The 24,643-nt window shown below is 40.9% G+C and overlaps 1 protein-coding gene across 1 annotated transcript; it reads left to right on the top strand.

Annotated features, from left to right (window-relative positions):
- Positions 1-3,226: 3,226 nt before the first annotated feature.
- LOC118782835 (ATP-binding cassette sub-family G member 1) lies at positions 3,227-23,243 on the top strand. Its single transcript, XM_036536426.1, has 15 exons — positions 3,227-3,438; positions 4,526-4,769; positions 13,888-14,005; positions 14,811-14,943; positions 15,320-15,370; positions 15,888-16,033; positions 17,094-17,217; positions 17,544-17,658; positions 17,884-18,032; positions 18,291-18,392; positions 18,883-19,051; positions 19,158-19,258; positions 19,781-19,939; positions 21,051-21,169; positions 21,412-23,243. Exons 1-15 carry the CDS (start codon positions 3,376-3,378, stop codon positions 21,638-21,640), a joined length of 2,022 nt encoding a protein of 673 aa, XP_036392319.1. The 5' UTR covers positions 3,227-3,375; the 3' UTR covers positions 21,641-23,243.
- Positions 23,244-24,643: the final 1,400 nt, after the last annotated feature.

The following is a 24,643-nucleotide window of genomic DNA, read 5'->3' as shown; positions in this document are numbered from 1 at the left end:
GGAACTGTGTGGTCAGTGGTCCTATTCCCTAATTACTCTATCAGCACCACCTTGTCCACTGCTCACCTTCGACAGCTGCCAACAGCAGCAGCATGAAGACAGTCAAGCTCAATCTCTTCATCCTGGATTTTGAACCTCTGACTTCTCATTTAGCAAGTTGCCAGGGCTCAAGCTGCATTTATACAGTACTTCAGCTGTGGGGGGAGGAGTCCTGCAAGCCAGCCAAATCACTATAATAATAATCAGGAACGCTCCATGAGGGGTTTGGGAGGATAGGAAGGGTGGTGCTGTAATCCAGCTTCAACAGCCACAGGTACTTTGGCCTTCAGCACAGTTTTATTTAATAAGAAACATGTTCTAAGAGTAAGCCAGTGTAGTGCATGATTAGTGAAATCTTATCCTTCTCTGGTCCTGCAAGTTTGCTGAGAGGAAAAAGGATATGGTGCCAAGGGTTACAATAAGGCCAGGACATAAGAGGGAGGGTAAGACAGACACTCTATATCGAGTTTAGCCTGTCCATCTTAGATTATGCTCAAAAGAACATTCACATGGGAAATTTTTGAAGGTGCTGAGTTTAATTTTCCCTTGTAGTTGAGACCAGGCAAAAAAAAAATCTGTTAAAGGTGACATACAAACCTTCACTGAAAATATTAAGTGAAATGAGAAATCATACACAACCATCAGCTTAACCTGTCTCATCCTGAACAACACCTCCACCATTTGACACCATTTGACTTGTGATAACTTGAGCAAGTCTATGCAAAATGTTGGGATGCCATAACTCACATTTGAGAAGCTGCAAGATCAACTGACAGATTTCATTCCAGTTTCAGTCCCAGCCTGTGAGGGGTATGAATCTTTAAATGTAAGGGACCAGTGGGACCAGACATCTGCCAAATGTGACTTAAATCAAGCAAACACCTCTCCTTGATCCACTTAATTATAAGTGTCACAGGCTATAGGAGACCTCATTTACAAAGATGGTAGTATGGACTACACAGTCCATGTGTTTGAACTTGCGCGTGATGGTCATTGTCAGCCACTGAACAATAGTTCCTGGGTGAGTGCACTGTGAGTTCGGATGGCTTACATTCCTCTTTGTAACACGTAGCAGTAACTCATTAACAGAAGCTCACTGCAGCCAAGGGTGTGCCTCTGTTGCAGTGAGGGAGACTGGAGCAGTAACACTGGATATAGTTCCAGTCCACAAGGCAGACAGCTAACTATAACACTGTTGGCCTGCTGGTGCATCTATACTGCATGTCCAATTACATCATTACAGCAATCAATGTTTCTCGTGACCTGTCCAGTACAAAGAGGCATGGAATGCTTTGTTTTCATAGCCCTTTGCTGTAGCGAGTCAGCTATTTTGAGAAACAATTTTGCTTGATTTTGCTTTTTTGTAACAGCATCAGGTGCAGAACCACATACTCTAATTGCACCAGGGTCAGAAATGTAATTGCTGTATACTGAATCAGTCAAAGATAGTCCAGCAAGCTGTAGAATCTCCCAAACTCCTGAAACTGGCCAGAAATTACAATGAAGATATTTTTTACTGAAAAAAAAGGTGTTAAAAAGTGTTCTTAACAATGGAATTGTCACAGAATGTGTTATTGGGCCTGTAATATTATCACAATCACAAACCTTTTCTCCATGTTTTACAACTGTTCTTTTTTTCATATTCAGCTATTTATCACAAGAACACTGTGATGACACAAGTGTAGGCTGTGCCTGGGGCTGGATGAGGAAATGTATGCCCACTTTGTATGATTTCTGTTCAGCTTTGGCATCCTGGCAACATCATATTCATTCAGTAAATAACCCATGCAAATACATCAAAAATAATAATAGTAAACAGACCCCAAATTTCATATTGATCATCTGTAGCTTTTGGCTTATCTGTGACACATCAGTGCATCACTGGGGGATTATGCATGTTGACGCATGAGAGCTATGGTGAAAAAGAACAGAAAATGACTATTCAGAACTCACGGCCACAGCAACAGCACATGCAAGGCCTTGTGACTGATTCTCCCTGCCAGGTATGCAGTCCCTCTTTCACTCTGGAAAAAAACTGGCTCCCCTGTAACACGCAGAGCTGCAAAATGAATAGCAAGAGAAATAATAATAAATGAATGAATGAAAATTAATATGGAGAACATAAAAGCATATAGTGCTTTTATGTTCTCCATATTAAAATGCTTTTGACAAGAATCAATTTATTCTGAATGGTAATGTTTGGCAGGCATGGTCACAGCTTAGAAAATCGGCTGTACAAAACTGTTAAGACACGATCTTAGGCAGTGAATTAGTGCTCTTTCTCAGCAGACAAGTGCGCGTCTACAGTTAAAATAAGTAAATCCTTGGTGCCACGGAGGCCGTGTGCGCCAAAACAACCACAAGGGGGAGCAGAAACACTGCTTGACTTTCGGGCCACTCGTGTGTGGTGGGCAGGCCAGACAGTCTCTCGTCTTTGCAGTTGCCTCTGCGCACAAATTATGTTCTATGCTCATACTTAAGATGGATGTATGTTGTTATCTACCCCGGTTTTCTATGTTAATTTATGTGGTGTGCATTAAAAAAATCGAATTAGGACGATGTGTCCAGTATTAAGGTTTCATGATACTGCCGAGGGAATTTATGCGGAAAAAGACGTGTACAGCCACAACTCAGGGGGGCGTGCAGTTGTTGTCAACAGTATGAGAGACAAATTGTTAATTTAATGTTCTTTTTTGTTCCCTCGCTGTCTGCACTGTATCGATGCTGAGCTATGCCACGTCAGTGGCTTGGCACTCCTTTATCCGCATTTGACCAGGCATACTACACCAGAGAAAGAAAAACACTGTTTCTTTCCATATGCATTCAAGAGTAACTATCTGCTCGTATAGTCTGAGTACTGCTGCTCAGTTTCGTAAAAGAGATACCACGTAGCATGGCATTCCTCGAGACTGCTTACCAAACGTTATACATATTTCACGCTATAGAATTATTATGTGTTGCCCCGTTAATGACATTGTTTTAAAAAAAATCTAAAACTACACAAAAATGCGTAACCTGCATGATCGCTTCTACACGCGTAAATGACTTAGGAGAAGAGCATCTCACCTCGAAGTCCCTCCTTTAACTCACCTCGGCTCCAGTAGCCGGCCGGCAGAGTCTGTGACGTCACTGCACTTCGCTAGCAGGCTATCTGCTTGTAAACAATCGTCGAGTGATCTCAGTTTGAGAAAGGGATAGACAGGAGTTACAGAGAACGGTAACGATACAAGCAAAATTAAAAAATAAATAAATAAAAATAACGAGGAGATAAACCAGTGCTCTAAGGGAAACATAGGGAAATATAGTTTGGATAACGTGATTACATAAAATTAAGGAATGGCTTGTCTTATGGCAGCCTTTTCAGTTAACAATACAGTTGTCACCAACTCCATCATTATGGTAAGAACGAATGCTTAACATTTTTTAAATCTTAATATGACTTACCGCTTACAGCAATGAGAGGTTTTTGAATAGGCATGCATGGGTAATGACAGAAAACGTGCAAGGACAATGAATAAGAATAGATATAAGATTAAGCGATATTGATACATTTCATTTCATGTTTCAATTTACCTCCCTGCATATGCTTACATGTATTATGTAAGAGGCAGGTGCTGTTAATGAAATGTTAACTTTGTCGCAAATCATTAAGATGCTAATAGCGCACCTGTTTCCGGAAGCGGTCTCAAGTATGAACTGTAGTAACCCCGCGTGAAGCAGAAAATGATCATAAGTAATAGCGTCGAATTTTATTTTTTAATATGCCGTATACAAGTAATAAGTGAATGCTTTTTGGAGCTTTGGGCTAGTAGTTCATTCATGTTCCACTATTTGCATTTTAGCAGCTATTTATAATACTGTCATCTATTTTGTTGTTGTTTTTTGTTGTTTAATCAGCATTTAACGAAGAAATTGAATAATGAGTGCTGCGCTACAAAATGGAGCTTGCAGCTCATATTCATATTGTAGTATTTGCATTTTTAGCATCTAGCTTATTTATAATGCGGTTATATTGATTTCAAGGGATGTGGGTTTATTTTTCCTTGACTGATTTATTTGTTGTGTGTGCTCGACGAGAGAGCTTCATGTAATATTTCCAGTACAGATGCATTAGGCTATTAGAACGTGTTAATCACTTAGAATCGACCACATGTCTGTTGTTCTGTTTTTTCTCTCTCTCAGATCTAAGAATAAGCTTTGTCCGATAGTAACCCCTGTGCCTTCTGCTGTTGCGAGTAGATCGGGCTGTATCAGTTTTGGCGCATGCTCAAGTGCCTCCGCTTACCTCTTATCGCATTTCGGATCCACTGTGAACAAACTATATAGAATCACTTGGATTCTACTACGAAAAATATCACATTTCGTCATATCAATAAATTGCTTTCAGAGTGGTACCATCTTGTATTGCTTGTGTCATTGTCTGACCGACCAATTGTCTTTGTAAACCGTACACATTCATTCATATTCTCTTTCTTTACGTCATCAGAATACAAATGGCCCTCCTGACCTCATGCTTGACCCCAAGACTGTGTGTGTGTCCATTGATGAGGCGGTGTCCAACGGCGCTGGTGCACAACAGACACCATTACTACAAGGGCATCTCAAGAAAGTTGAGAACAGCCTAACTGAAGCACAAAGATTTTCCTACTTACCTCGGCGGCCAGCAGTCAATATTGAATTCAAAGATCTCTCCTACTCTGTCCCTGAGGGAGTATGGTGGAGAAAAAAAGGTACAGTTATTGGATTTCTTTGATTATACTTTTTCTGTACAGGAGAGGAGGTGTCTATGCTGCTACATGCAGTATGATTAGAAATTCAAATCAAGAAAAATGCATATCATGTATCAAATGTGACTTCTTTAGTTCTCTCTCATGAGGGAATACATTTTCAATGGTGGTGATTCAATTGATATCAATATCTGTTGTTATGCTAAGATGTAGGTGAAAGAAGAGGAATGCTGTGTCTCATATATATTTTGGTTATTATATCTCAAAACCTAGAGCGCTTCTGTTAGAAATTGATACTGAGATGTACATGTCATCATTTATAATGTACATGTGCAGGAATGCACATATATCGGCCTAGTACCAAAGACTATTTCTGAGACTGAGATTCAAGCCAAGTAAATATTATTCAAATGCCTTTGAATCCCAGACAATGCTATACACCATTTATGTCCGGTGACAAAAATTAAAAATGTAAGTGCTTCATTAGAATTTCCTGATACTGCACATTGGACATCATATTATGTAGGGACTATTTCACCTAAAGGTGAGGCATGATTACCTCAAAAACAGCACCTTGTTTGCATTACTGTTGTTGATAATGTATTGTGTACAGTCAAGTGGAACTGACTGCACCATCTATATCAAAGCTAGGAATAGCAAGTGTTGCTGCCATTTAGGGACCTTGAATGACTTTGTGGTGGGTCCATTCAAAAACCGCAGTCCCACTGTCCATTGTGGTGCTGGATGCAATGTTGGATGCAATGTATGTAGAAATTGAACAGAATGAATTTGTGACCTGGAGTGAATCCACACTATCTGCAGGATAGATGGCCATTTTTCTGTCCCAGGAGGTGGAAAATAAGTTCCATCGCTAAAGCAGCAGGTCCCAAGGCAGAGTACTATAGGTGTGTGTGTTGATGTAACAGCACAGCTGCCGTTTCTTCAGTACCTTGTCACCTGAGGGGTTTTGTTTTAACTGTGCAGCAGTGTCCTCATTAAGGCTGCCTTCTAGAAGCTCCTGGATACATACCTTCTCAAGGGAAAGAGATGATTCATTTCATTGTTTGATTTTCCCAGGCAAACATGCATTACATTTTGGACATTGATTAAGGCAGTTAAATCAGTTTGATAAGATCAGGTAAAATTCATCAGGTAAGTAGCTGGATTTATACTGTGGTTAGTCTCGGATCTGAGTCTGTAGCTAATTCAGTAGCTACAGCAATTATTTGCTCCAGCCTCTTTTTCTTGATGATTTCCACGACAGTTTCCAACTGTGCTAAAACCCGAAGCGGTATGCACATTTTTATGTGCTAGCCATATCTGACAATGGTTTGCAACTGAAAACTGTCAATGAAGCTCAGTTTAACCATTCCACTTTTTTGCTTATATGACTGTCCCTTTTTATCTCAGAGAAGAAGCTATAATTAAAGTCATTTTTGTTGAGAAACCATATCTGAAAATTGAATTGCTCATAGTGGGGATCGCATACAACATAATATTTTTGTGCAGTGATTGAATAATGTTATTAGCTGATGCCTCAAAAATTGTTCTTGTCCAATGAAGTGTGCACATTGAATACAGCAAGGATATTTATGGTTTCAGTAATCAAGAGGTAGATTTTTTTTTATCAACTGAAATATTGTTTCTGTTCATTTCACCATTAAATTATACTGTAGATGAGAAGTTACAATAAATGCAACAGGCAGTGGGAGCCTGAAAATGCCAGTCAGCAGAGGTTTTGGGAACAGGAAGGATTACACCAATGCTGTCTGACAAGGATGCAAATATAAAACAGCATGATCTTCTTCCATCTTCAGCAATGCTGATGTAGGGTAGAAAGCATTTGTGTAAGCATTTGACTCAAAATGAATGAGTGTGAGTGCTGATCACTGTCTCCATGAAAGATACATGAATACTGGTACAGGTGGCGGCCATTGCTGGCACTAAATAATGAAAGCCGGAGCAGTTGACTTTTCTTTTGTGGCAGAGATCAGGTGCTCCAAAGCCAATGGCTTTGATCTGTCCTTATAGCTATAGTCCTATAGTCCAAATATCCCTGTAGTCCCTATGGAATGTTTGATTATATTAGGCCTGTGTGACCTCTGGGAGACAGGATAATGAATACCCTCAGTATGCCCTCTCCCATTACACATCACCTGAGTGAATAGTGCCTGCGGCCAGCATATCACCAATTAATACAAAGTCACAACACAGCTCTACACAACAGGTGACTGGTTTGTGATCCTGAGCTAGTAGAGTTATAACAAACACTGTATGGAGGTCAAAAGAAGTGAGGCTGCAGGCATTGCATTGATTAGTGTATTGTAAGCTCTCCCTGCTCTGAAACACAAATATCACATGTCAATATTTTTTCAAGAAACACAACACTGGGGGATATCACACAGTGCTGTAGATTGAGCTTTTTAATAACATATAATAATAGCTTATCAGGGATACAGTGTCATTTGTGGTGTCACTGTCATTTGTGTAGTATTTACTGCTTTTCCACTTTGGGGCACTGGTCAAACAATGTATACCCATTGAAAAATACCTTCCCTGTATTTTTCACTGGTGTGCTGAAATAAAATCCTACCCATGGAACAGTCAAATAAATCCTTGTAAAAACACAGAAGGAAAAAAAACGAGGTATCTACAGCACCAGTGCTCTGTATTTGCTGCTCTGGTTACTATCGGTCAACAAACTGTAATAACCTCAACTGGGAGGTGGAGCTTTCCACGGAGGTCGCCCTGATTGGTTGTGCTGTTGCTAGGACATGGAGGAAATGATGCTGTGTGAGTGCACCAGTGTATCACATGTAGGCCTTAGTGCTGTATCTCACGCTCTAATTTCTGTCCATATACTGTACATTGGTGGTTTACGTGGTAAAGACCTATGCTCTGTCATTCTGAAGGGCAATAAAAGTGTTTTTAGATCTGATTGATCTGCTTTTGTGAACAACTGTTCATAGCTTCTACAGTATCCATTAAACAGCTGACAAACAACATTTAACATGCTTAGAGGTGACAGACAAAACCATGTCCAATGTAGTCAATATTATAAAATATTCCTTTTAAACAAAAAAAAATCCTTTGTAAAAATTAGTAAAACTTTTAAGTGGAAATACAGTGACATGCCCATTTTATAGCTTGTATTATACATAAAGATAAACACCCACATGATTTTATACCTGACTAATTTTTCTAAATTATACCAAAATTATCCTCTACCATTCTGAAATGTTGATATTAATGTAACTGTTTGTTTGTTACTTGAAGAGTGAGGTTTCCCATCTCTGTTAAGCTACACAGCCTTCCATATCTTGGCCTCTTTTACCATCTGTCCCATAAGTCGTGGATATCTCCACCAAGTCCATCAACACACATGCGCCACCATACTGATTATCTCCAGAGGGCATTTGCCTCTTGTGAACCCACACAGGGTAGAAGTGGAAATGTCTGCATGTTGCTGTTAACTGAAGATACTGGTCCAGAACATTTCATTACTGACCACTTACATTTTAGTTCTTTGCATTTTGGGTATCTTGTTTTAATACTCTGAATCTGATTTGGTAATTAATTGCTAAATGATGGGATAGGATTCTCAGACCTTGAGGCAGATGCCTATTCTTAATACTGCCAGATTAATGCACACAGTCCTAAAGCTACTGTACACAAATGTTCTCTGAAATGTCATAAAAACCTATTAAATTAAAAGCAAAAACTTGAAAAATTTGCCTAGACTCCAGCTTTGGCAGTGCTTGAACTGGGATAACATATTGTGTAATCTCTCCACCTGAGTCACGTATGCAGTTGCCCAGCAAACATGCCCGTGCCGGCCCACTGTGGGTAGGTGTGGGTTTACTGTGGGGCAACGTGGGCAGGGCAAACCCACACTAATCCCACATGGGCCCCATGTGGGTTAGCCCTCGCAGGGCCCACAGCAGTTTTGCCATTTGGGGCCCCTATGTGGGGTTTATGTGGGCAAGCCCAACTGTGGTCTTGCCCACAGTAAGCCCACATGGGCCCCCTGTGGGTTAGCCCATGTGGGGCCCACGGTAGTTTTTCCCTTTTGGGCCCCCATGAGGGTGTTCTGTGGGCAACCCACTGTGGACTTGCCCACATAAACCCCACATAGGGGCCCCTGTGGGTTAGCCCATGTGGGGCCTACAGCAGTTTTGCCCTTTGAGGCCCCTGTGTAGGCTTACTGTGGGCATGCCCACCTGTGCCAGGCTCATTGGTATGGCAGTCAGAGCGCATACTCAACCGTAGTGACGGCACTCCGTCACACTGCCCTCCCCTTCGGGAAGCGCACCCATGCGCTTCACACACCATGGCGTCCCTCACGCATTCTCTTGCTGTACTTCTCCCATCCCAGGCTGCCCCACTCACCAGTGCTTCACCCATCTCTGGGGTCCCTCACACCATGCTTCACCCATCTCTGGGGTCCCTCACACACCAGGGTCAACTGAACATGGGGGTCCCTCATACGGCCCACAGTGGGCTGCCCACAGTGGGCCCCAAGTTTCTGCCCGCAAGGAGGCATGTTTGCTGGGTGTGTCAGTACCAGGGCAGGACTGAAGGTGAGATGGCTAGAACTCAGTCTGCTGGACCACCCCCAGAGGTTTTCTCTCAGTCCTGTCAGAACTATGTGAAAAAAGGAGACTATTCTTTATCTCAGTTTGTCTGGAACAGAATTACTTAACAGAATACTTGGCATGTACTTAAGCAGTGTTCCCAAAAACCAGTGGCAGAGAACCATCTGTGTGGGGCCATCAGACGTGGTATACAATGTGTTCGTGCCCAGATGCAAATCTGAGAGCTTTTTCTCACCGGCCTTCATCTGATGTGACTTCAGCAGAGTGAGCTCTCTGTCCCTGTCTTTCCCTGTCATGTGAAGCAGCAGATGCTTTGAGAGGTTCAGTCTGCTGGCTGTTCAGTCTGCTGGACGTGTGTGCATATCAGCAGACTCCTGGGCACTGTCATAGAGGAACAACACAAAGCAAAGACACCAGCCCAAAGGCATTCTCAGAGCTGATTATGTTGCAGTCAGTTGTACAGCAGGGATCACGCAGGCCCCTGTTTATGTTAGTGTTGCTGTTTCACAGAGATAAGAACTTTTTCACAAGGAGGGTCCTCACTGTGTCAGGCATGCACAGAAATATTGCTGTGGCATATGTGGAAACTAAGTGAAAGCACTAGCATTGTTTTGAGAAAAATAAATGATCACAGATTGATATATACACATATAATGTTGATATCTTTGCCATGTCTTCGTAAATACGTGTGAAAATTGCATTTAAATAATAAATGCTATGTTTATTTAGGCATTGCACCAAGGAACTATTATTGGCACACTTTGTCAGAACATTTGACAAATAAACAAAAACCAATGACATAAACTATTTGCCTCTCCTCAACATATAGTAGAATTCTGCTCTTTGGTCTTGAGCACCATGACCTTAGAGGGCAGTGTTGACATGATGTCATTTCTCATCAGGGGAGTAGGGAATTGGACCATCCAGGAACAGATCAGGCCATCTGCCTTCCCACAATGGGTAAATGGGGAGCAGGTGCAGGGGGCTGGCTTATCCATAGCCAAACATGGAGCTCAGAATGAAAGGGGCATTAATAAACGCAATCTCGTCCAATGATTGAATGATAATAGGTATCAGAGTGGCGTCTGAGGCCCAGAATATGTGCCAGTGTTTGTGGTGGGCGAGGGTAAACTGCCACTAACTGAATGTGGTGTTTGTGGTATTTGTTAAGTTCCTCCTTTGCTGGACCTTTCTGGGATAGTTTTTGACCTACTTCTTGCTATGTGTCAGTTACATCAAATGTTCATTAATGAGTCACAACTGTCTCTGCAGTAAAAGAAACTGAATAAGAAGTTGAAAGCCTTTGTAGACATTCTGTACTGTAGATTAAATGGAAGAGCTACTAGAACAAATTAACAAATGTAAAAACTATAGAGCAGCATTTAGGGGACAATACAAGCTGTTAAGACACATTGTGTACATTTAATAGTGGTTTCAGTTTGTTCAAGAAATATAGAGGCATTATATATATATTATAAAAATAATATATTAAGGCATTGTTTCCCAGTTGGGGCTAATTTCAGGGGTGGCAAGGAAAAATAAGAAAGAATATTTTTAAAATAAAGCGTAACAGAGCTGTGCATCCAGAGGTAAGGTGCAAAAATACCATGCACAAACATGAGCGGATATAAAGAACAAAGCACAGTGAGTCAGAAAAGTCTATCAGCAAAATTCAGTACCAGTTGACTGAGAAAGGAAATGTAAGGAGGTAGGTGTTTTTTCCTCAATTTCCCAAAACCATTCTGGCTCCTCAGTGTAGCTGGCAGCCATTATTCTCAGAGGAGGCAACGTTTCCTTAGCCTGCCTCAGTGTTAACAGTGTATTTCAGTCTGTGGAGCACTATAGTGCAGCCGCTAAAACAGCTGTCACAGTGCTCGGACACGTACTTTCCCTTTTAAGCCCCAACAAAGTGCTCCTTTTCTGCAGCGTGGTGAGGCTGCCGGCCATGCATACAGTATCGGGATCCTTTCTCTTTTTCCACTGTTCTCTTTTTTCTACTTTCCCCTCTAAAGGTAGAGTGCTAAAACACAGTGGTTTCGTTTAACCCTTGCAAGGTGAGATTCTGGAAAGAATTCTGGAATTCCTCAAGCTGGACATGGAGGCTGAGGGGTTTATGGGGAGCAAGTCACGGTGAAACCCATGCTTCTCAACAACAAGGATACATTTGCCCTCCACTGCAGAAGAACACAGATTATGGGCAGTTCAATAAAAAATTGCATCAAAGCCTCAAACAAAGCAAAACAATGAGAATGTTAGTTATGGTAATGTATGCTAATTATGGAATGCATCCTGCTCATTATATAGAAACCCATGGCTAATTGCTGGCTAGAAAATATTAAGGGATACAAATTGCTCAGCTGTAGTGTTTAATTAGTTTTTAATTCCTGGTTCTTAAATTGGCACGTGTATGATCTTGTGAGAATTGTAGGCACTAGGTTCTTAATTTATTCCTATCTCAGCAGGAATAGTAAAGAATGGGTAGTTTTACCATGTAAGAATAAATCATATCAGAATGCAGGTTGGATCACCAGTAGAAATGCATACCTGACATTCCTAATAAATGCAATTTTCCGTATTTTCCTTCAGTAAAGTGCTTTGCGGTTGGCTTGCAGGAGTATGCTGCATTCTTTAAGCAATTACCAGCATTTTGAATATGGTCTCTGTGGTTTGACAACATAATGTTGTTTCTACAGCAACAAGGCTATGGGGTATGTTGGTGTGTCGCTTGTTGTTCACATCATGTGTGAATTTTTAGGATGTGGCCTAACCACAGGCAGCATCCTGTATAGCATTTAGCATTTAAAGGTGACCTCATTTGAAAAAGCTCCAGTGTGAGGGGCAAAAATGCTGAAGCGAGTTTCCAGCAAAGGTCAGATAAAGCTGCGTATGCCTCCATAGATTTGAAGTGTTAATCATACAGCCATGAAGTTAAAGCAACAACAGTATTTTCATTTGTGATTGTTAGATTAGTGTTTAGGTAGTCAGCCAGGAACTAAACATTTAACCTCACAAACACAATCTGAATTTTTAACACAACTCTTTTTGTCCATCTGCCCATTTTTCACCCAAGTTGTAGCAGTCACCATTGCATCTCAGCTTGTCACTACCACAAGAACAGCCATGAAACCTACATGGGAGCACAGGGCAAGGTGTGAGTAATCCTCCAGTACACATGGAGATCTACTATAGTCTCACAGTACCCCCAGAGGCAAATGGAGGACAGGGGCATTTTCCTGAAGCTATCTGAATAATTCTTCAGCACCCACGTGAATCAAGACTGGAGTGATGTGAGGATCCTGGGCAACCTACCCTGTCCTGTTCCTGGTGGAATGAAACCAATTTGTTTAATTGATGTGGGCTCCTGGTCATTGTTGTCGAGTGAAAGGACCAGTTTCAAACTCAGGCAGTAGAGTTCAGTCTGCGCTTGCGAAACAGGAGATTTTACTGTCTGAACCATTAAAGATTTGTTTCAACAAAATCGAGGGAATATTTGCTAAAGCTCTTGTTCATTGTAAACAATGCTCTCAACCAATTCGTATGCTGTTTAATTATTTTGATCTGACAGGCTCAGTTTATGTGAAATTAGAGAATATTGATGGCTAAAGCTGCAGCATGTGACATCTCATGTGTATGTTTTGTAAACTTGCATCATGGATGCAACTATCCATAGTCCAATCATTTATAAAGAGGGCCATCACAATGTAGGATAACTGGGATGCTTACAATTCAAGTATTTCAGTTTGTTTTGCATGTAAACAATGTGAGGAGCCTCTTGGAGACCTTCCCTGATGATTAGATCACTGGAGTGTTGCAGTGCTTACGTGTAGGTGGGCATAAATGTTATAGGAGTACATATGTTTTATCCAGCTGGGAGACAGTATGGTGTTTAGTAGGTATACCACTTAAAGGGGAGAGAAAAGAGCAGCGGTATTTGTGTATCACTCTGATAGATTATAACAGAAAATCCAATTAGGTAACCACTGCAATAGACGGGATTAACATTCTGATAGATCCATTACACAAATAGGAGGTTACTGTCGGACATTCCGGCCAGTGGCATCCCTCACACGACCAAGGCTGGAAATGTTTCATTCATTCCTGTATAAATGACTGTACATGTTAAATTTGAAGCTGCAAGTAAATCAGCCCATATGATTAGTGGATACCTGAAACTTGAAACCTCTCAGAAACTGTTACTACATTAGACAGTGAACCATAATGCAAATAACTCTCAAACAGTTGAACTCAGTGAACTCAGCTTCTGTTCTTAAGAGACAGTTTGGGAGGAGTCGGGATTAAGAGGTTTAAAAAGGGTGGTAACGCTGCAGTCTGCGCGGGGGAAAGACACGCCCATTTACACAGACAGCAGGTGCCCCATTCATCAGATCACTGAGGTCTCTGTTCTTAGAGTGGGGTAGCAGGGACTAGGGAGGAGGTGCCCACGGGTACACTGTGAATAAAGGCTGGTTTTCCCATTGTGTCTGGGGAAGAACTCATGGTCCTGCTTCACTTGTTCTGGGTTTCAGGTTACAAGACCCTGCTGAAAGGGATCTCTGGGAACTTCAGCAGCGGAGGTCTGGTGGCCATCATGGGTCCCTCAGGGGCTGGAAAGTCAACTCTCATGAATATCTTAGCAGGATACAGGTAAGTGTAGTAGGTAATTGCACAAGGCCCAGGCCACTGAAGTAAGTGTTCAAGTCAGAACATACAGAACAACAGGACACAAATCACCTTCCTTAAATATTAAAGGCAAGTAAAACCGCATTTTGGCTGCACCCCACAAACAAATCTTGATTAATATTATTCTCACAATTTTAGTGACAACACAGTGAAATGTAATCTATCACTCAACGAAGAGGATCAATTCACATTGAGTGTGAGTGCGAAGTCCTCATTCTTAGTGTTCTTCATATACCTATTGACTGTACAAGGCATCTCATATCAAGTGAATGTGGCAGTTACCTCCTCTTCAGCTGTAGATTGAATAAGATACTCTGAATGGCTACCAGAGAAAATATCTTGTAGAACACTCTGAAAAGTCATTAGAAAGGTAGTTGTTCGCTTAGACCCCTTGTGCTAAGAAACAAGTTGGAAAATGTAGAGCAATTTCAGCACTCCTAACTTTCTGTTAGAATCATTCTCCCTGGTCAAACCACTTTCCATATCAAGCATAAATGTAACATTACATATTTTTCATATTTTTCAGCAGATGCCTTTTTTAGGGTGGTATGCACAGCTTACTTAAAAATATTATTGATTAATATGTCTTAATATTTACTGCAGCAATTCAGTTGAAGCATCTTTTGTTTACAAGAACAGCTCCCTAATCACTTTGCCACACTGCTATGGCTGCCACTGAAGTTGTTCTGCTAGAGTTCAAAGCTACCTGTACTATGCGTTAAGGTTTTGGGGGTGGAAAACATAATAAAATGTTGTCTTGTGTTTGCAGAGAGACGGGAATGAAAGGGGAGATTCTGATCAATGGACAGCCTCGTGATCTCCGTTCCTTCCGGAAGGTCTCGTGTTACATCATGCAGGATGACATGCTCCTCCCACACCTGACAGTGCAGGAAGCCATGATGGTAAGGAGGCTGAGGGTCAGGAGGTATGGTACAGGAGGGGTCACAGTCAAGTGTGAAAAGAACGGAGAGCTGGATAAATTTCATTGGCAGGTCATATGTAAATACGGACAGTGTCTACTTCCGTTGTTTCCTGAAACACATTTGATTGCTCATTTGATATGATGAAGTCATATGATTCTTGATTGCTCATGCCAACACTGATCATTATAGTTTAACTAGCTGAGTTCCTTTTTTCTAATCTATTTTCCTCCAAACTCATTAAACTGAAGACAGCCTACATTACTCCAAGACACAAAGCTTTGTGTAAGATAAAACCTGCATGGTAAAATAACACTATTCCACATGAACCAGTGCTTCTCTCTCCCTGCTTTTTCAGGTATCCGCTAACCTCAAGCTTCAGGAAAAAGACGAGGGCAGGAGAGAGATGGTAAGAACATCCCACTGGAGCATCCTAACCCAGTTCTGAGCAAGCATGTTACGCGCCAATGGACATTATACTTCTCTTCACTGTTAAAGGACATGTGGCATACATGGTCTGATAAATAGCTGCAGAAAGTATATGGTTTGATAAGTGAAACATTTATACATCTGTCTTACAAGTACCATTAATTCAACTTATACTCATATCAACCAATTGCATGCTTTTCCTAGGCTCCTCAAATATGTAACATTTGTTTTCATACACTGTAGTTGATTAAACTCCAATCACTATATATAAACAATGACATGTGTATCAATCAATGATCAAGTATTGATTTTTTTATCAATACCTGATTATCCTTCGAATCCTTCGATTATCCTTCGAACCTTCGAACCATGCTATTTAGCATGATGATGCCACTTCTATTGTATTCTTGTTTAGGGTGGATGTGACATTTGATTAGATGGCAGTCACTTTGAAAGGGATTGCCCTTCTTAGGTAGTCTGATGGTACTGTGTTTCAGGTGAGGGAGATCCTGACTGCCCTGGGACTTCTGGAGTGTGCCAAGACACGCACATCCAACCTTTCAGGGGGGCAGAGGAAGCGGCTGGCCATTGCGCTGGAGCTGGTCAACAACCCCCCTGTCATGTTCTTTGACGAGCCCACCAGGTCAGCGTCCACATCTCGGTTCCGCCTAAGTCCCTGCCCCCTGACACCTGCTACTTGTAGTATTTGCTGTTTAGTTTACGTGTAGTACTGTGATGGTAGTATACTGGGCTTCCCTTGTCTAGTCAGGTTGCACAAGTTAACTTAAGGTAGGGCCTGAACAGTGTTTTGCTCACACACTGGTCTGTTTTTAGCCTGGATAAGAGCATCTGTTAAATGTATTGTTATGAAATGTAACATCCACACAAGTCATGTCAAACATTGTTATTCCCGTCCCTGGAAAGTTGAGATATAATTGATTAATGTTTTTACCTGTGCTCCAAATGCCTAGATTAGATGATCTGAAGGCACCATAGAAAGGTGGAGGATCCCCTCTGGAGCCTGTTAAACAATGATGAGCATTTAAAAAACCTGACATACCCCATCCATGATTTTACAACAGTTTTAAGGAGTTCATGTTTTTGCTCTGTCGAGTGTTCTGCTGCTTAATGTTTGTAGTGATGTCATGTTTTTGTTTGAAAGCTTAGCTTTGAGGATTTATTTTAGCCCAATCCTCTAACAGCATGTGAGACAAACACGTCCTTCCTCAGCCTTTGTTTGAGTCACCTGTCTGCTTCATAATTCTGTGATACAGCCAGTCAAAGCCTTAATCTCATTTTGACAGCATGATTAGCATGATGACCTGCTCTAGTGACATAAGATCCATGGGGATCACTAAAAGGTCAGGAAATGTGCATTAAAAGCACAACCTTGGCTGTAGTAGCTGTACTGAAAAACAGTTCAAAGCCCAGATTGAACAAGCAATATACAGTACTTAGCTGACTACAATACACAAAACTATAAAAAAAGAAAAGAATAGTACTAATTAACTTGTTATGGAATTATTATCTGGTGGCTGGAGCACCCAGGGGTAATGCTAAATAAGGTGTTCTCTGCTATTTTTATTTCTGGAAAATGTTTTGCACACAGACGATGCTTTGTGCCTATTGTAAATTACATGCAAAACCAGCCAGAACTGCGTGGCACCTTCAGTGACCTTTACATGTTCTCGCCTTCCCTGCAGCGGTCTGGACAGCTCATCCTGCTTCCAGGTGGTCTCCCTAATGAAGGCGCTGGCTCAGGGCGGGAGGACCATCATTTGCACCATCCACCAGCCCAGTGCCAAGCTCTTCGAGCTCTTTGACAAGGTAAGCCTTGGGCAACAGTGTGGTGTAGCGGTAAGATGCAGAGATCATAACTGAAAGGTCTCTGATTCAATTCCTCACTTGGACACTGCTGTTGTGCTTACCCCACCGTTGCCTCAGTAACTATCTGCCTGTATAAATGGATAAAATTGTAACCTGTGTAAGCCACCCCAGATAAAAGCATCTGCTATATGACAATCATGCAGTGTAATGTAATGTAAACCATGGAATTGCCCAGGATTGAATCGATGATTGCAAAGTTTGTTAATGGGATTCATCATGGAAGCAGTACGCTGATTTGGTTGATTTGTTCTCTCTCTCATGTCTAGCTCTACGTCCTGAGCCAGGGTCAGTGCATCTATCGGGGGAAGGTGTCTAATCTGGTTCCATACCTTAGGGAGCTTGGGCTCAACTGCCCAACGTACCACAACCCAGCAGACTTTGGTAAGAAACATGTTAGTTAATTAATTAATTAGTTAAATGGTATTCTTGACATGATGCCAATCATTTGTTCTAGCAAAGTACACATTTCATACCAGGTCTGACCTTTAAGGCAATACATAAGACAATGACGTATATTTTAATGGTGTTACATATACAAGGAGTTACTCATGACATTCCGTGACCTTGGCAGTATCTCTGAGTCCTTTGTGCTTTGCTGTGTCACAGTGATGGAGGTGGCCGCAGGGGAGTACGGGGACCAGACTGCCAGGCTGGTGAAGGCACTGCAGGAGAGGAAATGTGAGAAGGACTATAAGATGGAGGTGCACAAAGACAGCGCACTCAACCCCTTCCTCTGGCATAAACCCTCAGAGGAGGTAAAAAAAAAGAACAGTCTGAGAGGGCCTCACTTAAACCTCTATATGTACAGACAGTATCGAACAGCATTAATGCATTTAATGCATTAATCATTAATGCATTTGATATAAGATTTGCAATAAACATTACAAGACACAAAGCAAAAATACAGGTGGGCTGTTAGCATGTGAATCATATGACAGATAAAGAGCACAAACTGTACCTAACCCTCCAGCTTGGTTAGTCAGTGTCGTGATGTGGTTGCTTTATCTCTCCAGGACTCCTCCTCCACTGAAGGCTGCCACAGTTTTTCTGCCAGTTGTGTGACTCAGTTCTGCATCCTGTTTAAGAGGACGTTTCTCAGCATCATGAGGGATTCGGTGAGAAAGTGCGCCACCCAGTGAACAAGATGGAAAATGCAAAAGACAAAAAATCTAATATAGCCAATGTTTTTAGATAGATTTTGTGTAATGGATGTGAGAACAGTACCGTCATTTTTCTTTTAACTTTCCCTTTTCCAACATTTGAAAAAGAGCCCAAATGGACAAAACCATGTATTCTTTCTTCACAGAAAACAAGTCATATTACAAAAATACTGTCACAATATTGAAGTATATCTGTATTTGGCTGTAGCTGTTCATTACTTATTTGGTTAACAGTTGCGCTTATCCAGTATGATATAGCTTTTGCTTTTAAAACAAGTTTCAAATAAAATAACTGCCCATGTATTTACTGAAGCAGCTCAGAGCTGAGTACCTTGCACAAGGGCTTAGCAAAACAAATGGAAATCCCTCTTCTTGGTATAAACTCCACTTATTTTGTCAGTGCCTCTCACTGCTCCTGGTTCCTAATTAACTGTCTCTCCTGCAGGTGTTGACTCACCTACGCATCACCTCTCACATTGGGATCGGGCTTCTGATTGGACTTCTCTATTTGGGCATCGGCAATGAGGCCAAGAAAGTGCTCAGTAATTCCGGGTTCTTGTTCTTCTCCATGCTGTTCCTCATGTTTGCCGCCCTCATGCCGACCGTGCTGACATGTGAGTAAGGCTATAGGTTTCCGCAAGTATACTGTAGCTCTGCAGCTATGTAGTGTCAAATGTCTTTCAATAAAGATATAATTTCACTTTCTTGTTTCTGTTCTAGTTCCTCTAGAGATGGGTGTGTTCCTGAGAGAACATTTGAACTACTGGTACAGCCTGAAAGCTTACTATCTAGCAAAAACTATGGCTGATGTTCCCTTCCAGGTAATATTAAATCTCCATTTTAAAAAAATCATACAATGTACTGGGAGCCAGAGTTGGTCAGGCTGTACTAGGGTCAGAGTGGACTGAATAGACATTTGAAAATATCCACAGATGAACTGTTGAAACAATCCCAGAAAAGGGTAAAGTAACAGATGAAAATGTGAGCACTGGGTCTCAAAGAAATGCCCCAGCCCACAGGTTAAGAAGAGCCATTCTGCTGTTTAGATAAATCCCTCAATAACATTACATAACCTGGCAACACTCCAGCTCCCAACATCATCAACAAATGGATTTTTCTAATAATGTTATACAGTAATATATTTCAATCATCCTTTTGTCTTCTGGGTTGTTTTCTTCTGGCATTTCTTAGGATTATTTAATAACATTAGACATAAATGGGGCTGTTTGTACCATGTAGGGTCAATGGATGGTTGGAATAAAATCATAATGTGAATTGATTGTGTCCAAATTGCCTGTCGCAGTCTAGAATGAGCGGTTTAAATGTGAGGTCTTGCCCCACAGATAGTGTTCCCGGTGGCATACTGCAGCATTGTGTACTGGATGACTTCCCAGCCCTCTGATCCTGTGCGGTTCATCCTGTTTCTGGCTCTGGGGACCATGACTTCACTGGTGGCCCAGTCTCTGGGGCTGCTGATTGGAGCTGCCTCAACCTCACTACAGGTGAGGCCTCTGGGTTTATGCCTTCTTGGTCATCAGCATCTCCTTCTGCACACTGGCAGCTTTATCTTTTTCTGCGTTAATTTCTTAATGTGCTGAGCTGTTCAAATTTCTAAAAACACAAATGGGTTTTGATTTTTTTTTTTTTTTTTTTTTGGAGACAGCACCAGTCACTGTTTTTGTTTACGTGTACATTAGTATTACAATGTTGACCCAAAAATTCAAGAATGTCATGTAAACACCTTGTTCCAATAACCGAAACCTAATGAGCTATTATTCCAGTCATGAGAAACCTGAATATGACATGTTTCATATTCCTCTATCAAACGGAATATTGATGTTCCTCTTTTAAACAGAATATTGAATCATGTAAGCACCTCGAATCAAGTACTGCTCCAATAAGCTGATTGTACGTTTGTGTATGTTAAATGTTTTGCAGGGTATCTTAGGTCATAATTCACTCACTAGCTAGTTGTCATGGTTACCAAAACTTGCTTTTTTGGAGCAAAGGAGAGACAATTGTTCACGGTAAGCTATTTTGCAGACATTATGAGAAAACAACAAAATGTAAAGCAAAAGCCAGCATCTTCACAGCTGTTATCCCTAATAAGATAATTAGGAAAATTCATGTCTGTTTTTACAGAGCCTAAATGGGGTATTCTGATAACCATGTATACAAGAATATTAATAGCGATCATATTTCACAATGTATGTATGTAAACAGCTTCCTAAAATTCCTAAAATTACCACCTGGTTACCTGGAGTAATGTGTGCTTGCAAATATAGTCAGTATATTTCTGGCTATTTACAATCAGCATGTATTGATTTGCAAGATTGGCAAGCTAATTGTATATTTTGGGGTTTGAAGCAGACCGCAAGGGCTATGGTTAGAAATGTGCAACAGACCCATCTCTGTTACACTTTACTTTGAAATCTGTCACCAGTTACAGTCAGAACAGCAGCAAATTTTTCCACGCTATATCAATACATCTACAACATGACTGCCACAGCTATGTAGCTGTGTGGCTATGTGGACCTACAAGCTACAGAAAGCGAATGCAGTCAAACACGCATGTGTTGATCCAGAGTCACACGTGATGTGGTGGTGTTTCAGGTGGCAACATTCGTTGGTCCGGTGACTGCCATCCCCGTCCTGCTGTTCTCTGGCTTCTTTGTCAGTTTTGACACCATTCCGAAGTACCTCCAGTGGATGTCTTACATTTCATACGTCAGGCAAGTGGAACATTCCTTTTAGCAACTTGTTGTCATGTTGTCACTGAATTGGGAAAAAGGTTAGTTCTCCAGCGCATCAGTAATAAGGCCATAAATGTGAATTATTTTAAATCTTCTGTTCTTCACATTGCCTTTGTAGCGTTACATTGTAAACATGGCTACAGTTTACTAATGATGAGTAATGATTTACTAATGCGTACTAATGATGCGCATATTCTAAATCTGCTCCTCTGGTTCTGCAGATACGGCTTTGAGGGTGTCATCCTCTCCATCTACGGGCTGAACAGGGAGGACCTCCACTGCGACAAAGACGACACGTGTCACTTCCAGAAATCAGAGGCTATTCTCAAGGAGCTGGATGTGGAGAACGCCAAGCTGTACCTGGACTTCATCGTGCTGGGAATTTTCTTTGTCTCCCTCCGACTCATTGCCTATTTTGTCCTGCGCTACAAGATCAGCGCAGAGAGGTAGAAAGGGTGACAGAGCGGGAAGCCAGGGACCAGAGGTGCGGAAGGATTATTTCTAGAGGCACTGAACTGAAGCCTATGATGGGAAGGTAAAATAATTTATAAGCCCATATTTGTGTGTCTGCAGATGAATTTGCTTTCCACAGAGGTAAGAAACAAAGGAGAAAAGAAAGCTCTGTGGCTTTTTTTTTTTTTTTGCACTGCTGGAGAATAGAGACATCCAAATGTCCTTGAGAGTTCAAAGCATTTCCAGTGCAAAAGTGTGACATTTGTTAATCTCCCCATTCCAGCATGATCATATCCGAGTGTGAAAAAGAGTTACGATATGGTAGTCTCAAGAAAACTATGTCACTCAAGAACTAAGCTTTCTACTGCCAGCCATGTTGCAATACAAATGGATGGTTTACAGTTGACTCTAGCTATATTAAACATCACTGCCACAATCTGAGTGCTGGCAGGTAAGAATGCATACATGTTGGGGTCTAAAAGCAGAAATGCAGTTGAGAGTTACAATATGTACACACTCTATTGAGTGCTGTCCTCATGTCTATGTCTTCATAGTCCATGTGGGCATTCTGCCTGTCCTGCTCAAACGAGCAGGTAAAATGGCAGGACACTGAGTTAATAAGCTTTGCAGGGACAAGAGCAGGTCTTTCCATATGATTTCAAGGACCATATTCAACAAATCCATGTTCTTTTATCCATTCAATGGGTCTGTAATGTGGAGAAAAGTGTGGCAGTTACAACAGGAGCATATAGGTGTGAACAATCACAGTCTATTTCATTGTGAGTGTAACATACCTGCCTCCTTGGGTTCCTGACTCTGGCTGTTGCCACAATATTTGGTAAGTATCAAGTGGAGAACACCTTGGACAGGGTCTCATTACTAAAAGGATGCAGGCCGCACTGGCCAGAAGTCACAGTTTGCAGGGAATGTATTAGTAACCTTCCTGTGAGGCCACCCAAGATTTCTTCAGTTTGTGTGTGCTGCATTGACAATGTAGAGAATGTAGAATAGAGTCCAACTATATGACCAGACGGGCCCCTGAATTGCAAAATCAAACAATTTTGTGGTCTGTTTCATTGTACATATCTTATGGTGTGCAAGGGAAGGTGCTACATGTAAAATAGTTTTGTGTTTTGATTGGGAGGCTCACAGCACACAAACTCATTGTCATTTGTTTGTAGATCTTTTTGGTTTTTCCTCAGTGAGAGTAATTGTAAGTCAGAAAAATTTGCGAACATTAAGAGAGTGGACGAAGTAGAAAAAAATGCATCACGTTTTGAGGTCTAAATGGAATGAAAAGGGTACTATTGTCGTGTTTCGCCCTACATCTGTGCATTCATTTCACATTCAGAATTGTACGATAAGCAGTATTCAGAGGAGCAAAGCACCAGACTGATCTTTTCGTAGGTCTTATTTGATGGTCACAAAAGTACACGTTAAAAAATTATTTTTACTTGTGTACAAATACTGATCTATATTGCCTTTAATAAACCCTGACTTCCTTCTGTTGTCCTCTGTTTGGGGCAAGAAGTAAAAATTCACCTAGTCAAATTCATGTAATTCCCCATATCAAAATATACAAAGCCATAATGATATTCACCATGCACATTAATTTTTGGTTTTTGCACTATAACCGTCTCTGTCTCTGTGCTGGAGGACAGTAGAAATTAATATAATAATATAAGCATGCATTAATGTAATATAAGCATGCATTTTTCCTTTATTGTCAGATTTTGCCAAATACCAGAGACCAGGGATATTCTACTTGGTTTCACAACTCTCATTAGGTATCAATGAATAATGAGGAATGAAAAGGATTGGAATTAATATGAAAAACATTGTTTTACCTTAAGCTCCTGAATGAGAACATTTTCAAAATGCATTTGGGTGTTCCCTGTTTCCTACAGTTAAAATGGGAATACTGTTTTCAAGTGGTATGTTATGGCTCTGGCTGCATGGTATGTAATGTTATGGCATTTTAAAATTCTTCTATGAGAAGTTTATACTTTTCCATAAGCGATGGAGACAGCAAATAACATTTACACCAACAGACATAGCAAAAGTCAATGCAAATCTCTTTCAGCTGAAATCCAGCTGTGTGATAATTGTTAAATGCAATGTTTTCTTGTATTGGTGTGCTGTTTGTGAATTTGAGGAGAGTGTTCTCAGCTAAAGTACAGTGTAATACTGTATTGGTCTCATTTTGTTGTAACATTGCAGAAATATTATGACAATGTTTCTGCAATGTTATAATAGAGGTATGTTAGCTGGGTGTAACTTACAGGATGTGAAACTATTTATTCCTCCACTTTACCATTGATGATTTTTACTCTGTTTTGTAACCATGGTGATTATAAACTGTCTTTTTAACCTTTTCGGGAAACCGACTGAAGTTGTTACAAACTCACATGAACAGCATAATGTGAGGGGTGTGAAACATGATGTCTTGCTGGTTTGTTTTGCTTCATTACTGAATCTGTAGTAACTATCCCTGCTTTGTAACACCATGATCTGAACTGCAGCCCTGCCTCTTCTACCCTTGTTTTTTTTCTTCAATGCATAGGAAATATGTATTTTCTGTACACTAGACAACTATGTTCAACTATGAATATGATAGAAAATCTAATAAAGCTGTATTATTTTTCATATAACTCTCATTTTATTCATTGATAACTGGGTATTGTTTGGTTCTTCAGTATTTAATACATTCCTTTGAGCTTTTTCAAAATTATTACTGATGACATCAAACACCACACCTCCACTAGATATTAAAAGATCCATTATAACAAGTTTGACAGAAAAGTATGTAATTTAAATTGACATGCTTGTAATATTACTGGAAATCATGTGTATGGCTAATGGAATGAATAATTGAATTCATTCCTATATAAATCTATATTACTTACAGTCTCCATTGGGATCTGTTTGGAAGCCCCAGACTATCTGACTAGATTGCACAGCTTGTGTGTTTTTGGTGATCCCACAACATTTGCTTAGGTG

The sequence above is a fragment of the Megalops cyprinoides genome, chromosome 9 (genome assembly GCF_013368585.1).
Source record: "Megalops cyprinoides isolate fMegCyp1 chromosome 9, fMegCyp1.pri, whole genome shotgun sequence".
Lineage (NCBI taxonomy): Eukaryota > Metazoa > Chordata > Actinopteri > Elopiformes > Megalopidae > Megalops > Megalops cyprinoides.
The sequence above is the reverse complement of the archived record's forward strand: the minus strand, read 5'-3'. Positions and strand labels throughout refer to the sequence as shown.

What these genes read in the sequence shown, in the direction of transcription:
- LOC118782835 (XM_036536426.1), top strand. Translation starts at nt 3,376, where the DNA reads ATGGCTTGTCTTATGGCAGCCTTTTCAGTTAACAATACAGTTGTCACC. An exon ending in TCAGCATCATGAGGGATTCG is followed by an intron (nt 18,393 to 18,882) that starts GTGAGAAAGTGC and finishes TCTCTCCTGCAG; the next exon opens with GTGTTGACTCACCTACGCAT. An exon ending in CTGCCTCAACCTCACTACAG is followed by an intron (nt 19,940 to 21,050) that starts GTGAGGCCTCTG and finishes GTGGTGTTTCAG; the next exon opens with GTGGCAACATTCGTTGGTCC.